A 21,086-nucleotide genomic window follows, 5' to 3' on the forward strand; every position below is an offset into this window, starting at 1 on the left:
CTTTTCTTTGAGTTAATCTAACCCTTTCCCTGAGATTAATGATTACAGACTTTGTACCGAGTTGTATTAATGAACAAAATAAATGTAAGAGATTTTGATAACACAAATGCATGTGTACGTTTGTTTTTAGAGAAATTTATAAAAAATGTACTCAGAAGAAACATGAGGTAAGAATACGACATTTTTTATTGCTGTAATGTTTCACAGCAGCACTGAATCAAATCAAGAAAACTATGCAATAAAAAAACCATTAAAGCAATGGTTTTATAGGACTGTGATCCTGTGTAACATCTAGACACACCGTCACAAATACACAGTAACAGATAGTATATTGAAATATAAAATTCCTAAGAAGCATGGAAGGTAATTAAATAAAAGGATCCCGCTTGGAGAATCAAACTGATTAAAGGTAAAAGTTTCTATTGTCCGTTCAGTCACTCACTGAGCCAAGTGTCAGTCTGTAGAGCCAAGTGTCAGTCTGTAGAGCTGCGTGTCAGTCCGTAGAGCTGCGTGTCAGGTCTCTAGAGCTGCGTGTCAGTCTCTAGAGCTACGTGTCAGTCCGTAGAGCTGCGTGTCAGTCCCTAGAGCTGCGTGTCAGTCTCTAGAGCTGCGTGTCAGTCCATAGAGCTGCGTGTCAGTCCCTAGAGCTGCGTGTCAGTCCGTAGAGCTGCGTGTCAGTCCGTAGAGCTGCGTGTCAGTCCGTAGAGCTGCGTGTCAGTCCGTAGAGCTGCGTGTCAGTGGGATGGATAGGAACCAGGCAGCTTGTCGTAAGGCACCGCCAGGCCGATGTTGTAGTTGTAGCCGGAGGACTCGATGTAGTCGGACCTGCAGATGGGCAGGATGTGATCCTGTGACAACGCATCCTCAGAGAAGTCGTAATGGCAGATGACTCCCCTGTGTCTGAAGGATAAACACACAACAGAGATGTTCAAGTCAAAATCTAAATGACTAATTATAATGTGTGCTTACAAAGTCTGGTGTCCTTATGTGATCCTCGTTGTGTGAACTTCCTCTGACATTAAGCGCCACAGCTGTTTAGTCTATCCAAAAGAACACTCAGCACTGCTTGTAATGGTATATAAAGTTGTCAATACTTCATGGCGTCTTCCGATTATAAAAGTGACCTTTGTACTAGAACGAATTGTTAAAGTGTCCAGATACTTAGAATATGCTGTATGAAGGCAATTCGTGTGTGTTATGATTTCGTGACGCATTTCCTGGGACACAGTTGTTTACTTAGTATAAATATACGAGGCTCGGAGACAGATCTCCGAGCAGCCTTGATCCACGTATACTGTATGTGAATCAGATCTGTCTCCTTCTTTGTAAAGAATAAATGTCCTGTTTAATGATTGTTACCACGGCTCGAGTGAATTTTTCGTAACAAGCGATATCACTCATTTCACTTGAGTAGGGTATTAAGCACAGAGGAGATCAGTCTAGTTTTAAACCACTGACATATCTGTGGAAGATGCAGCTTTATCATTAGTGGTGGTGTCACTTAAAAGCCTGACTTTAATCAGTTCGTTGCATGCTGCTTTGTAGCTGCTTCAATAAAAAACTCCAACTGAGAGGAGCAGCAGGTAGTCGGGGAGATGTGGTCACCATTTAATTTTGAGAAAGCAAACTAGCATGAAACAAGCTTCCAGCCATTCCCATTTGTAATAACAAAGTGCGCTGTAATTACTTTGACAAGGGTAATATATTGCCATTTAAAGGAATAGTGCCACATTTTGGGAGATACACTCATTTGCTTCTACAAAAGCTAAGACACACAAAACAAAAGCAGTCAATTCACTGCGTATTTCTGACTGTAAGCTCGTGGGGAATGGGAGGTGGATGTCGAGAAGAGAACCAGGATTTAAAAGAAGCAGAAGAAGAAGAAGAAGAGTGTGGGAGGGAGATCGGTGACCTGCGGTGAGCTGTGAGGTCGTCGTCTGTGATGCAGGCCCCCCTTGGCGACTTGTCATCGGGGATGTTGGCCGTTACCAGGGTGCTGGTGTTGAAGCGGACGTGCCTTACAGGATGCCTGCAGCCAAGACAGAAAACACCTTCAGTACGAAATATACAAACTGTTTTTCACTTGTGCATGTTAAGTCTTTTTGTACAAATTCTGATTGTGTTCCTCACATTTGACACAAAATGAATGTTTCCTAATCAGCTGCATACATTGACAGTTCCCTTCATTTGGACCATGTGGATGTGGTACAAAATTGGTTTCAAAATAAAAGCATGCGATTTACATTTGTTAATACAAGCTATGAAGAATTTGTCCGTGCTGCGACATGTCATTCTGCTGGGACAATTATCTTATTTGTGGCACTTAACATAATTTGGAGATCAATAAGACACATCAATGAGAACAAACTAAATATGTGCAGCCACTGGGTTAATGGGTTTTGTAAATGTCTTAATTAACTCTAATCTCAAAAGGCACACACCACAACCGCGATGCGTTAGAAACAAACAGAGAAGCTCGGTAACATAAAAAAATGTGACTTCTTTGAAGACTGTGGATTTGATCAGTGTAGCTTGAGAGTTTGGATCTCTGTGGCTCAGAAGAAACACAATCCCACCTGTTGTGCATCTCCCACAGCTTCGCTCCCGTCCTCATCTCCCACACACACACCAGTCCCTCGCCTCCGCCGCTAACAACCTTCCAGTCGTCCGCCTGCACCGAGGTGACGCCCAGGTGGTGGGCGTACAGGGACGCCACGGAGGAGCCGGCTCGCAGGTCAAACACCCTCACCCTGAATCACAGCGGAGACGAACACATTTATTTATTTATCGAGAATTGTGTTGCTCATTTCTTTGCCATATAGGTCAATGAGAAACATTGTTGTTTATGGGTCAATACTTTATAAACGTAACACCACGTAGGAATATCTCTAACGCTGTGAGTCCTATGAAAGAATAAGAAGTGAAGTGAGTACAATAGTATCAGTCATCAGTCACACAGTGAAGCGTGGTAATTTGGGATTTCACTTCCTGCTTAAAGAGGCGTAGGAATCCAAGACTGCACAAGAGAGAAAGAGCACAGTGTGTCAAAGAGTGCATTCATTTACAGACAAAGGGACACTATTCTCACTTTTGAAGGAACTTTCAAACATTCAGTCAAGAGACCGAGGACAAATAGATGCTGAAGCACATGTGCCAAAGCAAGCATGATGCTGCTGCTGCTGCTGCTGCTGCTGCTGCCACATACGCTGGTGGAGGTGTGCGTGCGCGGATCGGGGAGGAGCTCCGCCGTGCGCGATACAGAGAGCAGAGGATATTTGTAAATTGTATCAAGTCCGACTTTTACATTTTTTTTTTTTTTGCTGGCGGATTAGCGGGCCACATAAAATGACGTGGCGGGCCGGGTGTTTGACACCCCTGCACTAGAGAATAGTGAACAAAACATGAATAAACAAAAAGAACCATGAATAGAGGGTGTGTAAAATAACAGCAGGTACAAAATACAGGTCAACAAGCAAGAATATATGCAGTGTGGTGAAACACAAATAAAGAACTGATTTGAGGATGTTGCTGATCACATTTAAAAAAAACTGTTAAATGTGGCCAAAAGCAGACAACCTTTGTGTTGATTTTCCTCTTAAAATCATTGTTTTAAATGCAGTTTTGTAGACTTGTAATGCTTTTGACTTTGTTTTAGTCATTTGTTCAATGATTGAATTATTTTCTTCTAATTTGTTATTTATTCTGTGTTAAATGTCTTCACACGTATATATGTATTTTAATAAATATCCTGATTTAGATAATGGCTTGTCAGTCCTTTCTACAAAGCACTTTATAAATTCTACTTTCAGAAAAGTGTTATGTGGTCGTCATGATATTATGACTACTACGATGATGATTATCACGGTTAGAATTATTACTATTATTATTATTATTATAATACAATTATTTATGTTCGTATCTATTATATAAAAAAGGAAACAGCAGGGATTATTGGCTGTCTGGGTTTCATGAGCATCAAAAGCTCAGGGGACCTTCAGCTCCATCTGTCGTCATTGTGGCTTTATTGCAGCTGAAAGCATCCAGGACATGACTCCATCCAGGCTCAACCTTCTTCCAAGACTTCATTACCATAATGAAATTCACTTAAGGGACTCAAACAGATTACATTTCCACTTCCACTATTTCTTTTTTTTCCCCAAGAATCAGAGTTAAATGGCTAAATTGGCACAGCAGTCTTGTTGTCTGCAGTTGGTTTTGCCTGTTTAGTGGCATTACGTGATGGAAGCACACATTTAAACAATGAGGACTGAGCGTTACTGGCAGGCCGCAGGGAGCCATAAATCTAATGCTGGAGGAGGGCTCTGTCTTCAGTGAGCTGTCAGTGGCCAGACTCCTCTTCATTAATCAGGAGCAGCTCAGTGTTGGAAAGGTTCGGATAACTCCGGTTAGTTTCCTGCAGACTGGACGAGACATTAATCATTATTCGCTGAGGATAGTGTGTGACGCAAACCTGTGATTTGGTGATCCCAAGTGGTCTGGTTTGCTTTCTGCTCTAAAGACTTTGCAGTTACAACCTGTGGGTTAAGACCAACCTATTCCAAGACCAGCTCAAGATCCTTTCAAGAATGAGGCATGTGTAAACCAAATTTGAGCTAAAGACCATGTTAACATGTTGCCGTTGAGGAGGTATAATGTTTACCACGCTCTTAGCGTAGCGTGTTAGCATGCTAATATTTGCTAATTATAACAACAGCAGAGACTGATGGGAATGTCATCCGTTTGTCAGGTATTGATCAATTTAGAAGGGTGTTTTTAATGTTAGTACAACATTTCATGTGGATCCATCCAATAGTTGTGGAGACAATGGACCTCATACAAAGAGATTTTTGGTTCGGTGGGCTTGTCCGAGTGTTCCACGTCAGATTTTGCTAACGCTTTCTAACGTCATGTAACTGTGGTAGTGACCAGCGTGAGCATGATGAATGCCACCCGTTCATACATGAGGGCGCGGTCACAAGAAGCAGCGGAATTAAAGAGCCTGCTAAAGCCAAGGAATGGGGGGGAAATAATCACTGAAATAAAGAAAAAATGGTTCAATATGAAATACGTCTCGCCACAGCAAGGCGATGGATGACTGCAACGGTATCCAGTTGTTAATTGTGTTATAGAAAATCCAAAATACGAGAAAATTGGTGGATGCGGCGAGTTCTCTTAAATCAATCCTACAAGCCACTTAAGATCGACCAAAGTCATTCGGACTATTTGTCTAGAAAACATGAATGTCTCTACAATAGTTTTTGCCAAATCATTTAGTATATGTTGCAGTTTTCCACTGGATAAGGAAAACTTTGATCACCAAAGAGAGGAGGACTCAGCCTCTGAGAACCAAGAAAGTCTGTACAAAATTATATGCATCCCATCATTTTTGAGAGAATACATTCTGGACCAAAGTGGCGGACCCTGCCATCCCTGGAACCATGTTGTTAGTGGGACTAAAAACCAGTTTGAATAGATTTAAAGAGACAACTTGAAGTCAAATCCTAGGCTTCAAAAGGCTTGACTCAAGAAGTGCAGTCATGCATGGTGATAAGTGACCAATAGCCACAGGTATGACACTCACTACTTCTTCCCTTCCTCTAACTGCATCCAATTTTGCTCTTAGTCCACATCTTTCCCTGTGTGCACAGATGTGGCCTTCTTCCAAACAGCCCTTATCAAGACCCCTCATTTGCTTCCCGGATCCCACAAAAAAAACAGAGGGATGAAACTCATTTGGACAAAAAGAAGGGCTGCATTAGGCTTTGGCCTTCAGCCACCCTGTCAGACGGCCAAGATCGCCGACTGTCTCCCCCATTTGTCTTCGACTGTGCGCCGCATCAGCTGGGGCCAAAGTGGAAGAGCCAAACTCGTGTGTGAATCTCTACACATCAGAAAGCAAAGAACAAAAGTAAAAGCGGAGAGGACTCTAACAATGCTCTGGCGAGAAAACAACTATTTCAATTCCTCAATAAAAAAACCCAATGCTGAGCATTTCCTTTTGGCACTTGACAAAAACATCTTTAACGGAGCATTTAGTTTTTTCTAGGAGTCATAACTAGTAAGAAGACAGATCCTAAACAATATGATGTGGTCTGTCTTTCGCTGGAAGCCAACTACTTTACAGCCAGATGGATTTGGTTCTGAATAGAAACAGCAGGGGCAGCTTTGGACGAAGACGCGCCAGGGATTTTTCTTTTCCTGCCAGCTCATGCACCGCAGCGCCCGCTAACAAGTGCAGAATAGATGAATGGCTCTTTTATGTGTCTTTCCTCATCTGGCGAGCCAGGTTAGCGAGGAGGCAAGTGTGTGTGTGTGTGTGTGAACACATGCATGGATGTGTGTGTGTTGTCGTCGGATGGGATCAAGAAGGCCAGATTTTGTTTTTTTTCTCGTATAGTATCCCAGGTAATGGAGGAGACAGACAGAGAGACGGACATCTCTATTCAACACAGAGAACAAAACGTCTCACATCTAGGTATGTCAACACCCGCGACGCTTTGTTCGTCAAGAGAGACTGAGAAACGTGACTAATGCATAAATTGAAAAGAGCCATGTCTTCTCACACACTTTCTTAACACCTGTTCTCCACTGCAAGGACTGAAGCCTCAGCCCACTGTGAGAAAACTACTTAACAGACACTCCGTTCAGCTTAAGTTCTTGGCTCAGTTTCATCCATTTGTGATGTTTGAATAAATCGCAGAGTGTCAGCATTGAGAGATTCTCCATCTGTCTGACAATGTGTGTGTGTGTGTTGTTTTTTTTTGTCTCAGTGTCCTACCTCCTGTCCTTGTTTCCGCACACCAGCAGGTGAGGAGGGCCGTCTCTCAGGTTGATGCAAGTGAAGTCTCCCAGCGAGTCGCCGACGCACGCCACAGGTTTGCCCGTCTCCAGGCTGTAGACGTGGATCTGAACAAGCAAGAACACACAAAAACATCAACCATTTTGAAATCTGAAATTCAGTCAACCTCCAAATGCACAAACACCAAATGTTTAAGCGAGTACAACATAATGAGTAGGAGTTCAGGGTGTTTACATCGATATCTGGTGAACCGTGTAGGACTTCATGGCCGCTATTTATACAGAGTCAGCACTATTAGACAATGCAGCAGAACAAAAAGCCCTAAACTTAAGTTGAACAAAGAACTAAGCATGGCTGCATCATCACCATAGAATATAGTGTTGATGTCTATGGGCCGTAGACTTCATGCAGACAGACATTGAAAAGGATTTGCACAACCAAATATTAAAAACGATGATTTCATTTGACTACTTCATGACATTTTGCCCCCAAGATTGTGTGAAAAAGGGCGACAATTCTTGGACCGCTCACATTAAAGTCTGCTCTTTTACCCTTATAGTCACCGTTTCATTACAATTCATAAAAGAGATTTGTGTTCTTCTTTAACACACTCAAATAAAAGTTATTACCTTTCATTAAAACTCCCAATTAAGCAATTAGCATGAAGCTAATTTAAGTTCACTGTTGGTGATTTTAAAATTGCTCCACTAATTCTCTGCAAATTGCACAATTTAAAACTACACACTGAAATATGATTGACAATATTGGATTTCGTATATCATAAAAAAGACAAACACGACTAACCAAAGTGAAGCTTTGCAAGTTAATTAAAAGCAAAGCAGCACTTAAGTTTTAAATAAATCAACCTATGGGCATTCTTCAATTACTGACAGAGATGCCCTCCATTGCCTCGGGCTCAATGGCTGCAACAAACTTTCTTCATACAAACTACAATGATGTCATCTGGAGCTGGCCTAATTGGTCAATTAGTGGCTGGTGTTTTCTCATCCAAATGAGACGGAACAAACAGGATAACCGCCAGGCAAAAATGTCTTTGAATAATTAAAACGATTAAGAAATTAAATCGAGGGAGGGAGGGAGGGAGGGAGGGAGGGAGGGAGGGAGAAGGTAGACAGGAAGAGAGCGAGATGGAGAGACAGCGACGAAGATAAAGGAGTTTGACTGAAGGTAAAAAAAAAAAAAGAAGAGGCATGATGTAAGCCTCGAGGAGGTGCCAGCAGTTTGTGTGTGTCCCTTATTTGAGCCAAGCAGAGCTTTAATTGTGCACCACCCCGGGGCAAAGCCCAAATCACACCGGACTTTGAAATGACAGCTTGATAGGATTTGGACAGCGGAGGAGAGGGGGGGAGGGGACACACACACACACACACACACACACACACACACACACACACACACACACACACAGAAATCAAGTTCAGCCTGCTGTTCTCGATGAATCTTTACAGCTTCTGGACGATATCGTTTATTAAATATCTGTCCACCTCGCTCACTAAAATGAAGAAATGTCGCAGAGGGAGGCAAACGGGCCGCTTTGTGATTATAAAGGGGGCTGTTTAGAGGAATATTAATCATGAGCAGGACTACAGAGGAGCTGTTAGGTTAATGCACTTGCTGGAGCACCAGTGAGGCTTGCAGACAAAGAAAACTCTAATGGCGGCTTGTAACTGGACGTTAATGTAATTACTCCCTTTGCTTTCAAAAAGATTAAAACATTCGGCAATCGCTGTTTCACTTTGGAGAAAAACCTTTCAAGTGGAATATCAAACAGCAGGAATAGAGAGCCATGTGCCACGGAGGGCCAAGCGTCGGACGTTTTTCACGCCAACCAAAGATTTACCACCGGCTGATTTCACCAATGCTCCATCAAGTAGTGGGAGAAACAAACAAGTGGAACACCCAGCTGAGGTGGAAGATTGGACTGAAATCCGCAGACTGTTGGCTTTCCGTGGCCCACGACTCCCCCTCCATGTCACACACAAACACCCACGTCTGAAACAAATATGGATTCAGAGCTACATTGGGTTTAGACACCATGTGGACAAACAGAGATTAGCGCATTGGACCAGATGTGTGATCATGGCAGGTTTGTGGTTTGAAGTAATGTTGGGAGTGCATCACCCAACAAGGCAGAGCAGCATTTTAAAACTGGCTTAAAGTACACAACAGTTGCATTATTATTTTGTGCATTTCCAAAGTTGTAGAGAAGTTTGTGTACCGCCGTGTTTGATTTCTCCCCGGACATAAAGGAGCTAGTGGGAAAGGTTATAAAGTTGTTGACTTCTGCCCAAACTAATTCAACAAAGGCAAAATGGATCAAAAAAGAAAGTAAACACCTTAGTGTCATCCACAAGACAACTGAAAGCACATACTGGAATTGTAACATCCTGAAACAGCACCATCCATGTGTCAGAGACCCGTGTAGACACTTTCCTTTAGGAGGAGACAAGGCCTCTTCACATCAGTCCAACAGTATTAGCCACATAGAAGTCGTGAACATCATCTGAAAGCTGGGAACCTGAAGATTCATTTGAGCTCAGCACTGTGTGTCCAGTTGCTCTTATGATGAATTAAAAATGTAAAACTAATAAATGAATTAATCAAATGTGGATAAATGGGCTTAGAACATTAGGATGGAAGTACATGATGGCCATTCCCCTGCTCACTTGTGTCTCATCATTTATCGGGGTTGATATCATGTGTTGCATAGATTTGGTGCAAAATGTAACCATTTGTTACCTCTCAGTTGCCAAGCATAGTGGTTGGTTCCCCCACCCTCACATAGAAGGTGCTCACTAGATAGCATATTCCCTTGTGGTCTCCGGTCCCTGACACGGTAGCATCCACTGGGCCACTATGCAGCATCCACAAGTACCAGATTACACAAAACGGCTGATGTTAATCTTTGCTTCCAACTGCTACACCTTACCTCGATATTACCATCGTCAACCCCCCCCAACCTCTGCTGTGCTTTTTTCTAGGAAGCAAGCTGTTGGGTGCTTTACCGAGTAAGTGATCCTGACGGTCTGATGTCTTGCTCCTGATTTGGGACAATACCTCTATCCATCCTTCGTATCTCTACGCATACTATCTACGAGCCCCATCCCACATCAAACCGTTCATTCAGCCTCCCTGTTCATCCAACCGGCCTTGTGAACTTCAGGCAATGGGAGGATGACAGGTTTTCTGACAGCACTTGTGCCGTGTGGTGCATCCACTGCAGCGGACGGATAGTTTGCCAGCAGAGATGCCAGCCTGAGTCGACAGCCCAGCCACGGGCTGGGTGGATGCCTGGGTGCCCCCCGGTCCACTGGCAAGAAGGTGGCGAGTAGTAATGAGGATCTGGAGACTGGCTCCGACCACACACACACACACACACACACACACACACACACACACACACGCCTACTGACATACGCCAACAAAAGATGGGGAGGGCTAGAAGACAAAGCCACAAACTAAACGATAACGCAAGCCAAAATATGATAAAGAATCTTCTGAATCAGCGACACAAAGCAGCGTTTGTACTTCAAGCTGGCAGATTTTTGACAAAAACAAACTCGGCGATCACCACTGAGCCCGAATCAAGTAGAACAAAAACACGACAGTATGGTTGAGTTCATGTAAGTCACAATGCTGTAAATGAAAATGTTTCACTCTTCTGTGAGACACAGAGGTGTGAGATGACTTTCTAGGAAGTCATATTGACAGATTTTAATGAAGCATATGTTTTGTTACGAAAGGCCACATCGCCGACGGTTCGCAGCCAATTCATGCTTTGTCTTCTCCGCGGTGTGAAATTGCTGTTAGGAAGCGTGATGAGAGTGACAAACAGGTTAATTACATTTGTGATATATTTTAATTAGTAAGAGACGTATGCTAGTCATGAAGTGGCATAAATTAGATGGAAGTTTGGGGTAAAATCACAGAGGAAACAATAAAGTTTGAAAGACTTTGCTTTCGTGCTTCTGTACCGTAAATGAAATGAATCAAATCTAAAATGCAAAGTGTACAAGGAAAGGAACTGCTGCGTTTTATCCTTAACTTGGGAAATTTCAAAGCTGGAGATAAAAATGATGATTTCAGTTCGATGAGATTGGTCCAAATTTATTTGCATATGAAAATGAAAATGAACGTAAAAAGGTTTAATTGGGTTTTATTGGGCGACATCAACAACAGTTTAAAGATGAGGTTTCAAAAGGAGGAAAAACTGCCACTAAATTCTTAACTCATAAGAGAAAAGAAATTGGGAAATTTGGAATACAGATTTAGGGACCCCATTATTGATCCACCTGCCAACTATTTTTTACAATAATTGATGCATGTTGTCTATAAAATGTCAGTAAAAGGTTCAACCATCGATCCGAAAGCTGTTTAAAATGATATAAAAGAAAAACAGCCACTTCTTAGAGAGTGCTTTGAATTTCCACTTTAATTAATCGATTATGAAAATAGTTGCCAGTCGTTGTCTTTTGCCATTTTAACTGATTAATCCAAAAATTCATTTCAGAGCTAAATTAAATCTAGTAAATCCAATATAGGCGGTACAAACACATAGTTTCAGAAAATACTAATGAAATGTACTCACTAAAAGAAATCTTTCTTGTAATGAGAAATGTATTTTTCTCATTCTGCGTACCTGAACTACGAGTGTCTTTCTAGTTCATTAAATGGAGAACGATAAGATAAACAGCAGATTTCTGCCTCTGCAGCGAGACTTTGTTTTTCGTCATGGTGAGATGAGGCTGACTTCTCCCTCACTGCTACTCTCTGCTTGCTCCACTATGTGGTGCTTTAGCGCTGCCTATCACTGTATCGTCTTCTAACAGGGGTGATGTCAGTGGAGAAGCTTTGCCAAAAACCCATCTACGAACAAACAGATTGCTGCACGCACACACACACACACACACATACGCACACACACACACACACACACACACACACACACACACACACACACACACACGTGCAGAGAGTGCTCGGCTGGTACTTGCTGTTCTAAAGCTTCGTCAGACTAACATCTGCCTTTTTTTTAATGAAAAACATCATCTTGGGATGCAGCAGCTTTCTTTATCCTTTGTTTGATCCGTTATGACAACAAATATCTTGATGAAGCGAGCTTTAAAGCACGGCGGCTCCCGCAGAGCTCGCCTCCTCATCCCAACAGAATCGTTTCGTCTCAGGGCTCTTTGAGCTTTCTTTGTAAAGGCTCAAGAGTCAATTAGGAGTGCGGGGTCCTTAGTAACACAGTATTATTAGAAGCAAACAGATGCAGCTTGGGGAACCAAAGTTTATCAAAGTGCCCTTAAAGGTTATAGTAATTAGGAGCAGGGACCAATGAGAGCATGTCGCTATTTACGCAAGCTATGTCTATTATAAAGCAATCCCCCACAGGTACATGGCATTCATGTCTGAGGGGACACAGAGTAATAGTGATCACGCCGTCAAGAGACCAAGACCATCTTTGTTTGCATTGCATCTAAAATGTAAACCAGACTTAACGTACCTAAAATAGTGTGCTCCATATCCAAAAGGCAGGAGGAATATTTTCTCTAAAAGGAGTTTAAATCATGAGGGCAGGGAAGATGCATCTATAAGCCAGTGATTCAACTCATGATGGCCTGATGCCAAAACATCTGCCCTCTCTGCTCTGCATGAATTATATATTTTTTTTAAAGAAAGCATGCATCATTCCATTTGAGCAAACCAAACTATTAACCATTTTTTTTTTCATTAAGCACCTGTTGAGAGCACAGGTGACCTTGTTAACTCTTGTGGAAACCTTTCATGCCAATTAGCAAGGTCTGGGTAGAATTCATTTTTTATTTTTTTTATAATACAGCTAACATCCAGCTGCACGGCTCCATTCATTCAAGGTTGGGTTTAGGGTTATTTGTCTTCCTGGGACTTTTTAATTCCAGAAAGCATAAAAGAGACCTTGATACAGTTCCATCAATGCCATTAACACACAAACACCAGAGTGCTGTTCACAATGGACTCGATAATCATCACAGTATAAAGTAGCTCACTTTGGTTTGAACTAGTCCCGCCTTCCAAGGCATTCATTTGTGATCCAGGAGCTGCTTCACTTCACATATTGGTGGATTTGTGAAGCCAGAACTCGACCATCTTTCTACCAAAATGTCTAAATTGAGAGTTTATGAACCTTGAGGTGCAAATGAAGCGACATGGGGAGCAGACGGGGTCATTAACGCAGACTTATAACTCGTCTTTTAAGTCAAGCTTTTTCTATTTACGTTGGTATTTACTTGTATTGCTGTACTGTTGTGTCCTTGGTTTACATGAAAGGGGCTTCAAAATCAAATGTATTAGTAGTGGTAGTATTTTTAGGACTAATACTGAGATGTGAAATACTTTCTACACAATCAATTTAGACTCTTCTTGTATGCAACATATATTTCCGGTTAAAATGTTGTACCATCATCTATTAATGTAATTGGAATATACATCCTTAACTCTGACTCACTGCACCAACTAAAAAAACGGTCAATATTTAACAATAATGGTGCAGAGTGACTGAGCCCACCTTGTTTCCCCCGTCGTGCATGGCCCAGCCCGTGCGCTTCACTCCAAATGCGACGTGCGAGTCAGCGGCATCCAGACAGGTAACAGGGTGACCGTAGACTGAGTGGAGCGTCCGTGGCTCCTCCTCCCGGGGGTCCAACAGGTGCACGGCGTCTCCAGCTGCCAGAGCCGCCAGCGGGCACTGCTGCCCTCTGCCTGGCACCAGAACCAGGCTCTCTACCTGCCATGCAGACGAGATGGAGGCGCACGTTACACATACAGCAGACAGAAGTACAGGGTTTCACTCTCCTACGCAGTTGTGGCTTTGCCTGATGTCCAAACGAATTATCTCCGAAACTTAGTTCAAAAGGATTTTCTTTGTATTTTTATGAAATAACTTATTTTTATTCCTCCAAGAATTTCTATAAACATGTTTTCAGCTTCTCATGAAGTCATATATTCTACCATTTACACAACAATTTGGAACTGAACATGTTTTTATAATCAATTAATTGCTTATAGTTTATAAAATGAAATTTTATTTTCCCATTTATTTATTCAACAAAACTCCCTTATTCTCCACAACCCAAGGTGATATCTTTAAATGTTTTGTTCAGTTCAAAAGCCAAAGACATTCAATGTACAACCCTATCTGAGAAAAGCAGAAAGTCCTCATGTTTGAGAAGCTGGAACCCACGAAATGTTCTGCATTGTGCTTAACAAACAACTATTAATTGACTCATCATTTCAGCACTTTCACAATTTCTTGCCAGGAACTGAAATGCGCTGCTTCAGGGTAACTTCGGTAACATTTTCAACCTGGAGCCTATTTCCCCATGTTTTTGTTTTTGTGTCTAAGTCTGCTCTCCTTCAATACCGGACTAATTAAAAAAAAGTGTTGTCCCCGTTAGCCACTTAGACACAAAAACATGGAAAATAAGGGGTTGAAAAGGTTGAAAAATATGAAAATCACCCTCTAAATGCTTCCGCCCATACTTCACATGAAATCGGAGGAAACAAGGGGGAAATGTGTGAGGCACAGCCTGTTAATTAACACATTAACACATGGAGCCTTTCATACATGTGAGGAATCAAACGGCCTCTCTTACAGTCTTGGGTAGCTGAGCCTGGCAGAGCGTTCTCCAGTAGCCGCGATCGTCGGCGCCGACCAGCCGAACGTCCGGCCCAGCGGCGGAGCCCAGGATGGGACTGTCGGGACTCAGGGCCAGGGCCTGGATCCCCCCGGGGCTCTGGTAGTGATGGACGGGCTCTCCACCGGTCTCTGTGCTCCACAGGTCCACACAGCCTGTACCCAAAGACGGCGAAACACAGTCCCGAAGTACCTTAATAACTGAGTCTGATCATTTAGAACTTATTCTGAAGATATAATAAATAGATTTCTGATGTGACGTCTTCTTATCACCAATAGGCTAACACTACACACACACACCGTCTTCATAAGCAGCTGCAGCCACTGCTCTGTTGACCTGGACGTGGCTTACAGGAGGCCTCGGGTTAGTGTTAGCCGACAGGCTGTTAATCTTCAGGTAAGAGGCCGTGGAGTCCCAGTGCAGCGTGTCCCACAGCCTCACATCACCAGACGTGTACCTGCAGACACAAACAAGCACATCGGGTCACGCTGAGCGTACATTATTCAAATATTTAGCTCTGCACAAAAAGGCTGATGAACAGAGCGGAAGAACTATTGGCCATTTCTCCATCACGGGCTGACAAGTTTGTCTCGGCGAGAATACCTGACGTCACCCTCTCACCACTGAATCATTTCCCCTCTCACGCCTTCCTCCTTTACTCACTCGGACTTGTTGTTAGTTTGTTTTCTAAAGTCTTTGTTACATGACCTTTCCAGGATTACAGGGGTGTTGTTTGGGCGGAACGAGGCAGAACATTTCGACCCTTATTAGGGTTGTTTGTGGGGGACGCTCTGCAGCGGGAAGTGAAGCGGTGCATTCACTGGAATTAAGTCTGTAGGTTTTTATATGCAGTCATAAAACTTTAAATGTATGACCTTCATCATTCCCTTACAAAAAGATTTGAAGCACAAATTTGACTATTTATATCTATATATTAATCAGTGCTGCTTTTTATATTAGTGCTGCTTAATTGCTTGATAGATTTTAAAAAGCCCATCATAATCTCCTAAAACATTGTCGATGAAGACGTAGCGAGCATGAAAAGGGAACGCATCGCCCCACCGTCAGATGTATTTGGTTAGATTTGTATTTGTCAAATTCTCATATTAGAGAAGCTGCAACCAGCAAGTGTGTGTTTTCTTTTTGCATGATAAATCCCAACAACAACCGACTGATTGTTGGCAGTTGTCTAATCATTTTCTGTTAATCCACAAACTGATTAATTCATTGTTTCAGCAATGGATGAGACGGTCAAAAAACAACGGGTTGGTGCTTTAGAGCTGAAACTATTAAGAAACCGAGTAGTTGATTGATGATAATCATAACTGATTGTTTGATTCATACTTCAGGTAAAATTACAACTTTTATTGTTCCGGGTTCTCCAGTGTGGAGGATTTGTTGCTTTTCTCTGGTTGGTCGGGCAAATAAAGACATTTGAAGAAATCCTTTTCTTTTGCTATTTTCTGAAATTTTCTGAATTTAGAAAATAACCCGCAGATAAATCTATGATGAAAATGATGGTTAGTAGCAGCACTATAGTTCAGAAACATTCTCTATTTATATTTGTACGAGCAGTTCCGTCTACAGAGAAGTCCTTTTGTGTGCCTGAAGCTAAACCATCAGGATTCTTACTAATCCAACCAGAGGCTCACAGTCTGCAGTGTGGAGGTCCACAGAGGTTTCTACTCTGTGATTGTTACGTTTGCATCATTTATACAAATGTCTCATAACTTGTGCTAATGATTCACAAATGTTGAATACTACAAGTAAGCACAAGTAAAGTCACACAACCCCGTATCCTATTTGTCCCCCCCCCCCCCCCCTTTCCCTTCGCTCTTCAAGTCAATGAGTTCTCACTGTGGGGGACGACAAACTGCCAGCGTTACCACCTCCACAGATACCATCATGTCTGAGCAAGTATCCGCCTCGCAGCCAGAGCGTGTGACACAGTGACAGCAAGTGTGGCAGAGGGTGTACGTGTGTGTGTGTGTGTGTGTGTGTGTGTGTGTGTGTGTGTGTGTGTGTGTGTGTGTGTGTGCGGCTGGCATCGCGAGGTTTGGCAGGAAGCAAACAATAGGGATACACACTTTGACTTAATTGGTACATCACCTCAACGGCGACTAGCAACAGGATGATGATGCTGAATCTCATCCAAGCACTCCGTCAAAACTTTTAATGCGGCGGAAACTTTAGTGCACGCGTCTTTCATGCAGGAGCCTCCCCGGGTTCGGCCTCCGTGTCGCCGCGTGACTCCAGGAGTTGCCGGGTTAACGAGACATATTGCCTTTTAAGTGCCTAAATCTCATCCCACCAGGTTTCCCCAATAAGATTTTGCGGATGCAATTGAATCACTGGTGATTACTCTTAACTGCTATTGATTTGTTTCTAGTTAAACTAATTTAGGTACTTTCACTTCGATAAATGATCCTTTAGGTACCAATAATGGGAAAAGTATTGATGTTGTAAATTTGTTAATAGCCGAGGTACAAGACGAAGGACTTACGGGTACGTCCACATTTTTGCAAAGAGCTTAACTTCATGGGACTGTTTTGGTACGCCGTGTCCTACATCTGCTAACCCGGAGAGATGCAAACAAAAGCGTGTTCTCCGATGGGACCCGGGAGGACTGAGGGGAATCTAATCACACCGCTCCCCGGAGACGCTGCACATCTCCGTGCGGGCAGTCCATCACGCTCCTCTGGGCCACACAATCTGTCACTGTCTCAGCACAGTGATTTCAGGCCACGTTTGCTTTACACGAAACCAACTACTGCCATTAGTAGAGCCAGTAAGAAGAGTATATAAATATGTGACAACACGCATCAATGATCTGAAAACTGGATCAACTAAATGCAATCAATAATAACTTCCAGTGGGTCATTGTTGGGGATGTGGTGGAAGGTTGAACTGTCACTTTATGGTTTCTTCTGTGGATTTAAACTGTTGAAAACTGTTCATTCCTTACCCGACATTCTTTATTCTTCTTTTTACTTCATGTGAATGAAGATCTGCTTGTAAAAGCATGCATTGATTGTTATTGTTCTTATGCACAAGATTATTTATTTTAGACTATTTGCAAAAAAAACCTTCATCAAAAAGTCAGTTTAAAAAGGTTGAAACTTGCAAACAGAGTTTTTGCATATTTTTCTCCCCAGGAGGAATAAATGTAAGAAGAGTTTTGTACACTCTGGTTTATTTTCCATCTTTGTTTAAAAACGCTGTAATGCATCATAACAAGCCATGATCTCACCGACTCATTACACTCCTGAGCCAATAGGGAACGCTCTAAGCTCCTCACTGCTCTGCAGCCGACAACAGGAGGCTGCAGAGCAGTGAGTTTTGAAAAGGAACAAACGTGTTTCCGTCAGTAAACCAAATCAAAGATCTTGTTTGCCCAATTCTGAGACTTTGTCTCTTGATTTTGTGTTGATGTGCTCTGACTTTCTTCAGGTAAAGCCATGTGTTGCTGGCTTGCTATTGCTGCTCACATCAACTACCCAGTTCTTCCTTTTATATTTCAACAATGTCACTTTAACTACTGCTAGAAAATGTCAAATGCATCACTCCCAAGAACGACCTACCCAACGTAAAACGTTTGGTCATCATTCAATCAGCGCCTCGTGTCTAAATGTGACATATTCTGAATCAAACCACCATAAATGAGAAGATTTATACTGACAATTATATGAGAAGATAAAGAGTGTCAGAGAAAGTAGATGGATTCAAAGTTACAGCTGATGTTCGTGAATATCGGGTGTCCTTGAAACTCACCCAGCCAGGACAAAGTTGTCACAGCAGCTGACGTCACAGAGCACCTTCCCCAGCTCGAACTGCAGCTGGCTGATGGATCCCACTCGGTTCTGGACAGAAAACACGACTCTGCTGAAAACACGGTTACATCCACAGAACAAATACTGACATTTAAAGCCCTGTCTAGAAAAAAGAGATCTTTGCCATCATTGCCATGATGTTACAATCCAATTTTGAATGGTGTGTATTGTATTACAGTCTAAATTCTAATCACGGTTAAAACTGGAGACGTACAGTCCACGGTCTACTGGTGATGTACGGTCAATTGTGCACCGATTTCACCAGACAAACTCCAGTGGAGGAGCAGGTGATTCTGCTTCACCTTCCAGTTGGAGCGCACAGCTCTGGCCGAGTTCCTGCAGTCTCGCAGCGTGCTCTTCCAGCAGGGGGAGTCAGACACGCTGGCATCCTGAAGGTAGCCCTCCGCAGTGCACATCCTGAACCACAGAACGCCGTCCTCTGCAAGGACTCTCCACGCCCTGCTCACCTGGGGGGGGGGGGATCGGGACAGTGAAACGGGTGGATTGAGTCGGCATGCACTACGAGCTTGCATCACATCACTTAATTTACTTGTGCTTAACGAGCCCGGCTGACTGCCAAGTGGATTCAGGTCAGCCACACAACGTGTAATTCATTAATCTATACCGGTTAAAGTCGCATAAGGGAGTAATGCTGCCCTCAGTGATTCTGCATGTTGGGGGGAAGTGTAACTGTGATTTAAGGACTCCACAGTGAAGAACTGAGATCAGCGAGCTGCATGAAAATGTGAAAAGGTAGACAGATTATAGTCTACGCTTTATGACATAGGACCTCGTGATATTCTGTGTAGGTAACCCTCTATTATGTGTAAAATGGGAGGAAAGAAATTGAAGAATTGTAATGAAAAAAGGAGTGACAGCACATAGAAAGATACCATTTAAATAAGGAGAATAAAGCTCAGTCTTCTCTGTTGTTTGCAATGCAAAGTTCTTGCCAAAGATTTAACCACGGCAGCTTACCTGTGCACATCGGCCCAGCTCGGTACAGTTGAGGTTTTGGAATATCTTCAGGGCTAACTCGTACGGCAACTCAATGTCAAAGAAGGGAATGTCATTGACTTCATTCTGCAAAAGAAAGAATTAAAACAGACGTTATCAGTCTGTATTTACTTGGTCAACCATCATCATCATCCTCCTCCTCCTCCTCCTCATACCAGATCTTGAATGAGTTGATCCAACAGCTCCTCGTCTTTCTTCATCTTTCTCTTCTGCTGCTGCTGCTGCTGCTGCTGCAGGGATGCCCTGCACACGTTGGTCATGTTCTGATACTGCCTCTTTCTCCTGGTTCTCTCCTCCTGAATCCGGTCCAGCAGTGGACCGGTCCTCCCATCCAGCAAACTACGTGCAATGGACACATATTCAGGCTCATCCTCTGGCTCTGCTGCAGCTTTCCCCCCTCTTCCTCCACCAACACCAACACCAACACACGCTCCATCCTCGGTGCAGCCACCCTCTTCTTGATTTGAAGGACTACGGGCCTCGTTGAGATTTTCAAAATACTTATTTTTCAAGTCTCTCTGGCCCGACTGACCAGGAACATCCAACGAAGGGGTAGGAGCACAAACAAGTGGTTGCTCGTCTTTACTACTCGTTAATTCTTCTTTCCAACACTCCCTGAACGCAGCAAGCTCGTCTTCGGCCATGTTTCTCAATCATTCTTGACAAAATATAACTTTAAAGTGTTATGAAGCGGTGTAGTAGGCATTTGTTAGCTACACAGACCAGGAAAGGGACGGATAGCTCGGTTCAGAAGCATAAACAGGCACATGCCCTTCACCATTAACAGTCCGAAGAGGAACAACGCGCTGCTGTACATTAGTTCCGCTTGTTTTTAATTCCTCAGTTTTATTATACAGGCGGCAATTCTCAAGTGTGATGTGTGTTTTTACTGTCAATTGTTCTGAATATAAATGCAAGTATTTCACATCCCATGCCAGTGGGATGGTCAAATAATACAAACTACATCTTTTACAGTTAAAATATAACAAAAGAGAACACAATGTCCCAGAACACCCTACAACAAAAGACTCCTCAGATCAAACCAGACAAGGGAGATTTAAGAGTTAACCCTTGCATCTCTCTTTTGGGAAAAGATGATGTAAACCCCACACCATGTGACACTGTAATGAATAATACAGTAGAGAGAGGGGGGAGAGAGAGAAAGGGAGAGAAAGGGGGGGGGGACGCAAACACAGTTAAGGTTTGATGAGAGAAGAGAAGGGGTGTCATATATCTTCAAGACTTCAAGAGAAAAGACTGGTTGTGCTCTCAGACAAAGATGTGCTGGCTACCGATTGACCAGCCATTGCTCCTGCCCGGTGACTCCACCTGCAGTGGCCGCCGACCCTCTCCGTGCTCGGTGGCTCAGTTGCTCGCGTCGCGCCTGCGGAGGATCGGGGACCAGCTGGAGAAAAGCTGGACGGCCGGGGAGACGGAGAGCGGCTTCGGCTGCGGGGGCAGAGGGACGGTGGTGGTGGTGACCGGGCGAGGCCACCTGAAGAGCTTCCTGTGCAGTGCAATACACTTGACCGTGCTCGTGCTGGTCGTCGCGAGGCGACACCTGTAGGGCACCACTACACCAGCAACAGGTGCGTAAACAGAGTCACGTCACCTGCGTGTTTGATTTGAGAAAACTACGATCACAAACCTCGAGCTTACATCGTTACAGTTGTTGGACTGGTAAACCTATATTGTAAGGTCCATTGTGTACGTATCATTTATAAAAACAAACCTATGACCTCA

At 43.2% G+C, this 21,086-nt stretch overlaps 1 protein-coding gene across 1 annotated transcript; it reads right to left on the bottom strand.

Annotated features, from left to right (window-relative positions):
* Positions 1–725: 725 nt before the first annotated feature.
* Positions 726–20,061, bottom strand: fbxw8 (F-box and WD repeat domain containing 8). The gene is made up of 11 exons (XM_079161729.1): positions 19,499–20,061; positions 19,305–19,409; positions 18,629–18,793; positions 18,268–18,356; positions 14,796–14,953; positions 14,455–14,651; positions 13,368–13,586; positions 6,779–6,906; positions 2,577–2,750; positions 1,913–2,029; positions 726–900 (listed from the first exon to the last, which is right to left on the bottom strand). The coding sequence occupies exons 1-11, from the start codon at positions 19,985–19,987 to the stop codon at positions 735–737; spliced, it is 2,007 nt and encodes a 668-aa protein (XP_079017855.1). The 5' UTR covers positions 19,988–20,061; the 3' UTR covers positions 726–734.
* Positions 20,062–21,086: the final 1,025 nt, after the last annotated feature.

This window comes from Pholis gunnellus (assembly GCF_910591455.1).
Source record: "Pholis gunnellus genome assembly, chromosome: 6".
NCBI classification, from domain to species: Eukaryota; Metazoa; Chordata; class Actinopteri; order Perciformes; family Pholidae; genus Pholis; species Pholis gunnellus.

What these genes read in the sequence shown, in the direction of transcription:
- fbxw8 (XM_079161729.1), bottom strand. Translation starts at nt 19,987, where the DNA reads ATGGCCGAAGACGAGCTTGCTGCGTTCAGGGAGTGTTGGAAAGAAGAA. An exon ending in CTGTGCGCTCCAACTGGAAG is followed by an intron (nt 18,357 to 18,628) that starts GTGAAGCAGAAT and finishes TTTTCTGTCCAG; the next exon opens with AACCGAGTGGGATCCATCAG. An exon ending in TGCACGACGGGGGAAACAAG is followed by an intron (nt 6,907 to 13,367) that starts GTGGGCTCAGTC and finishes TTGCTTGTTCAG; the next exon opens with ATCCACGTCTACAGCCTGGA.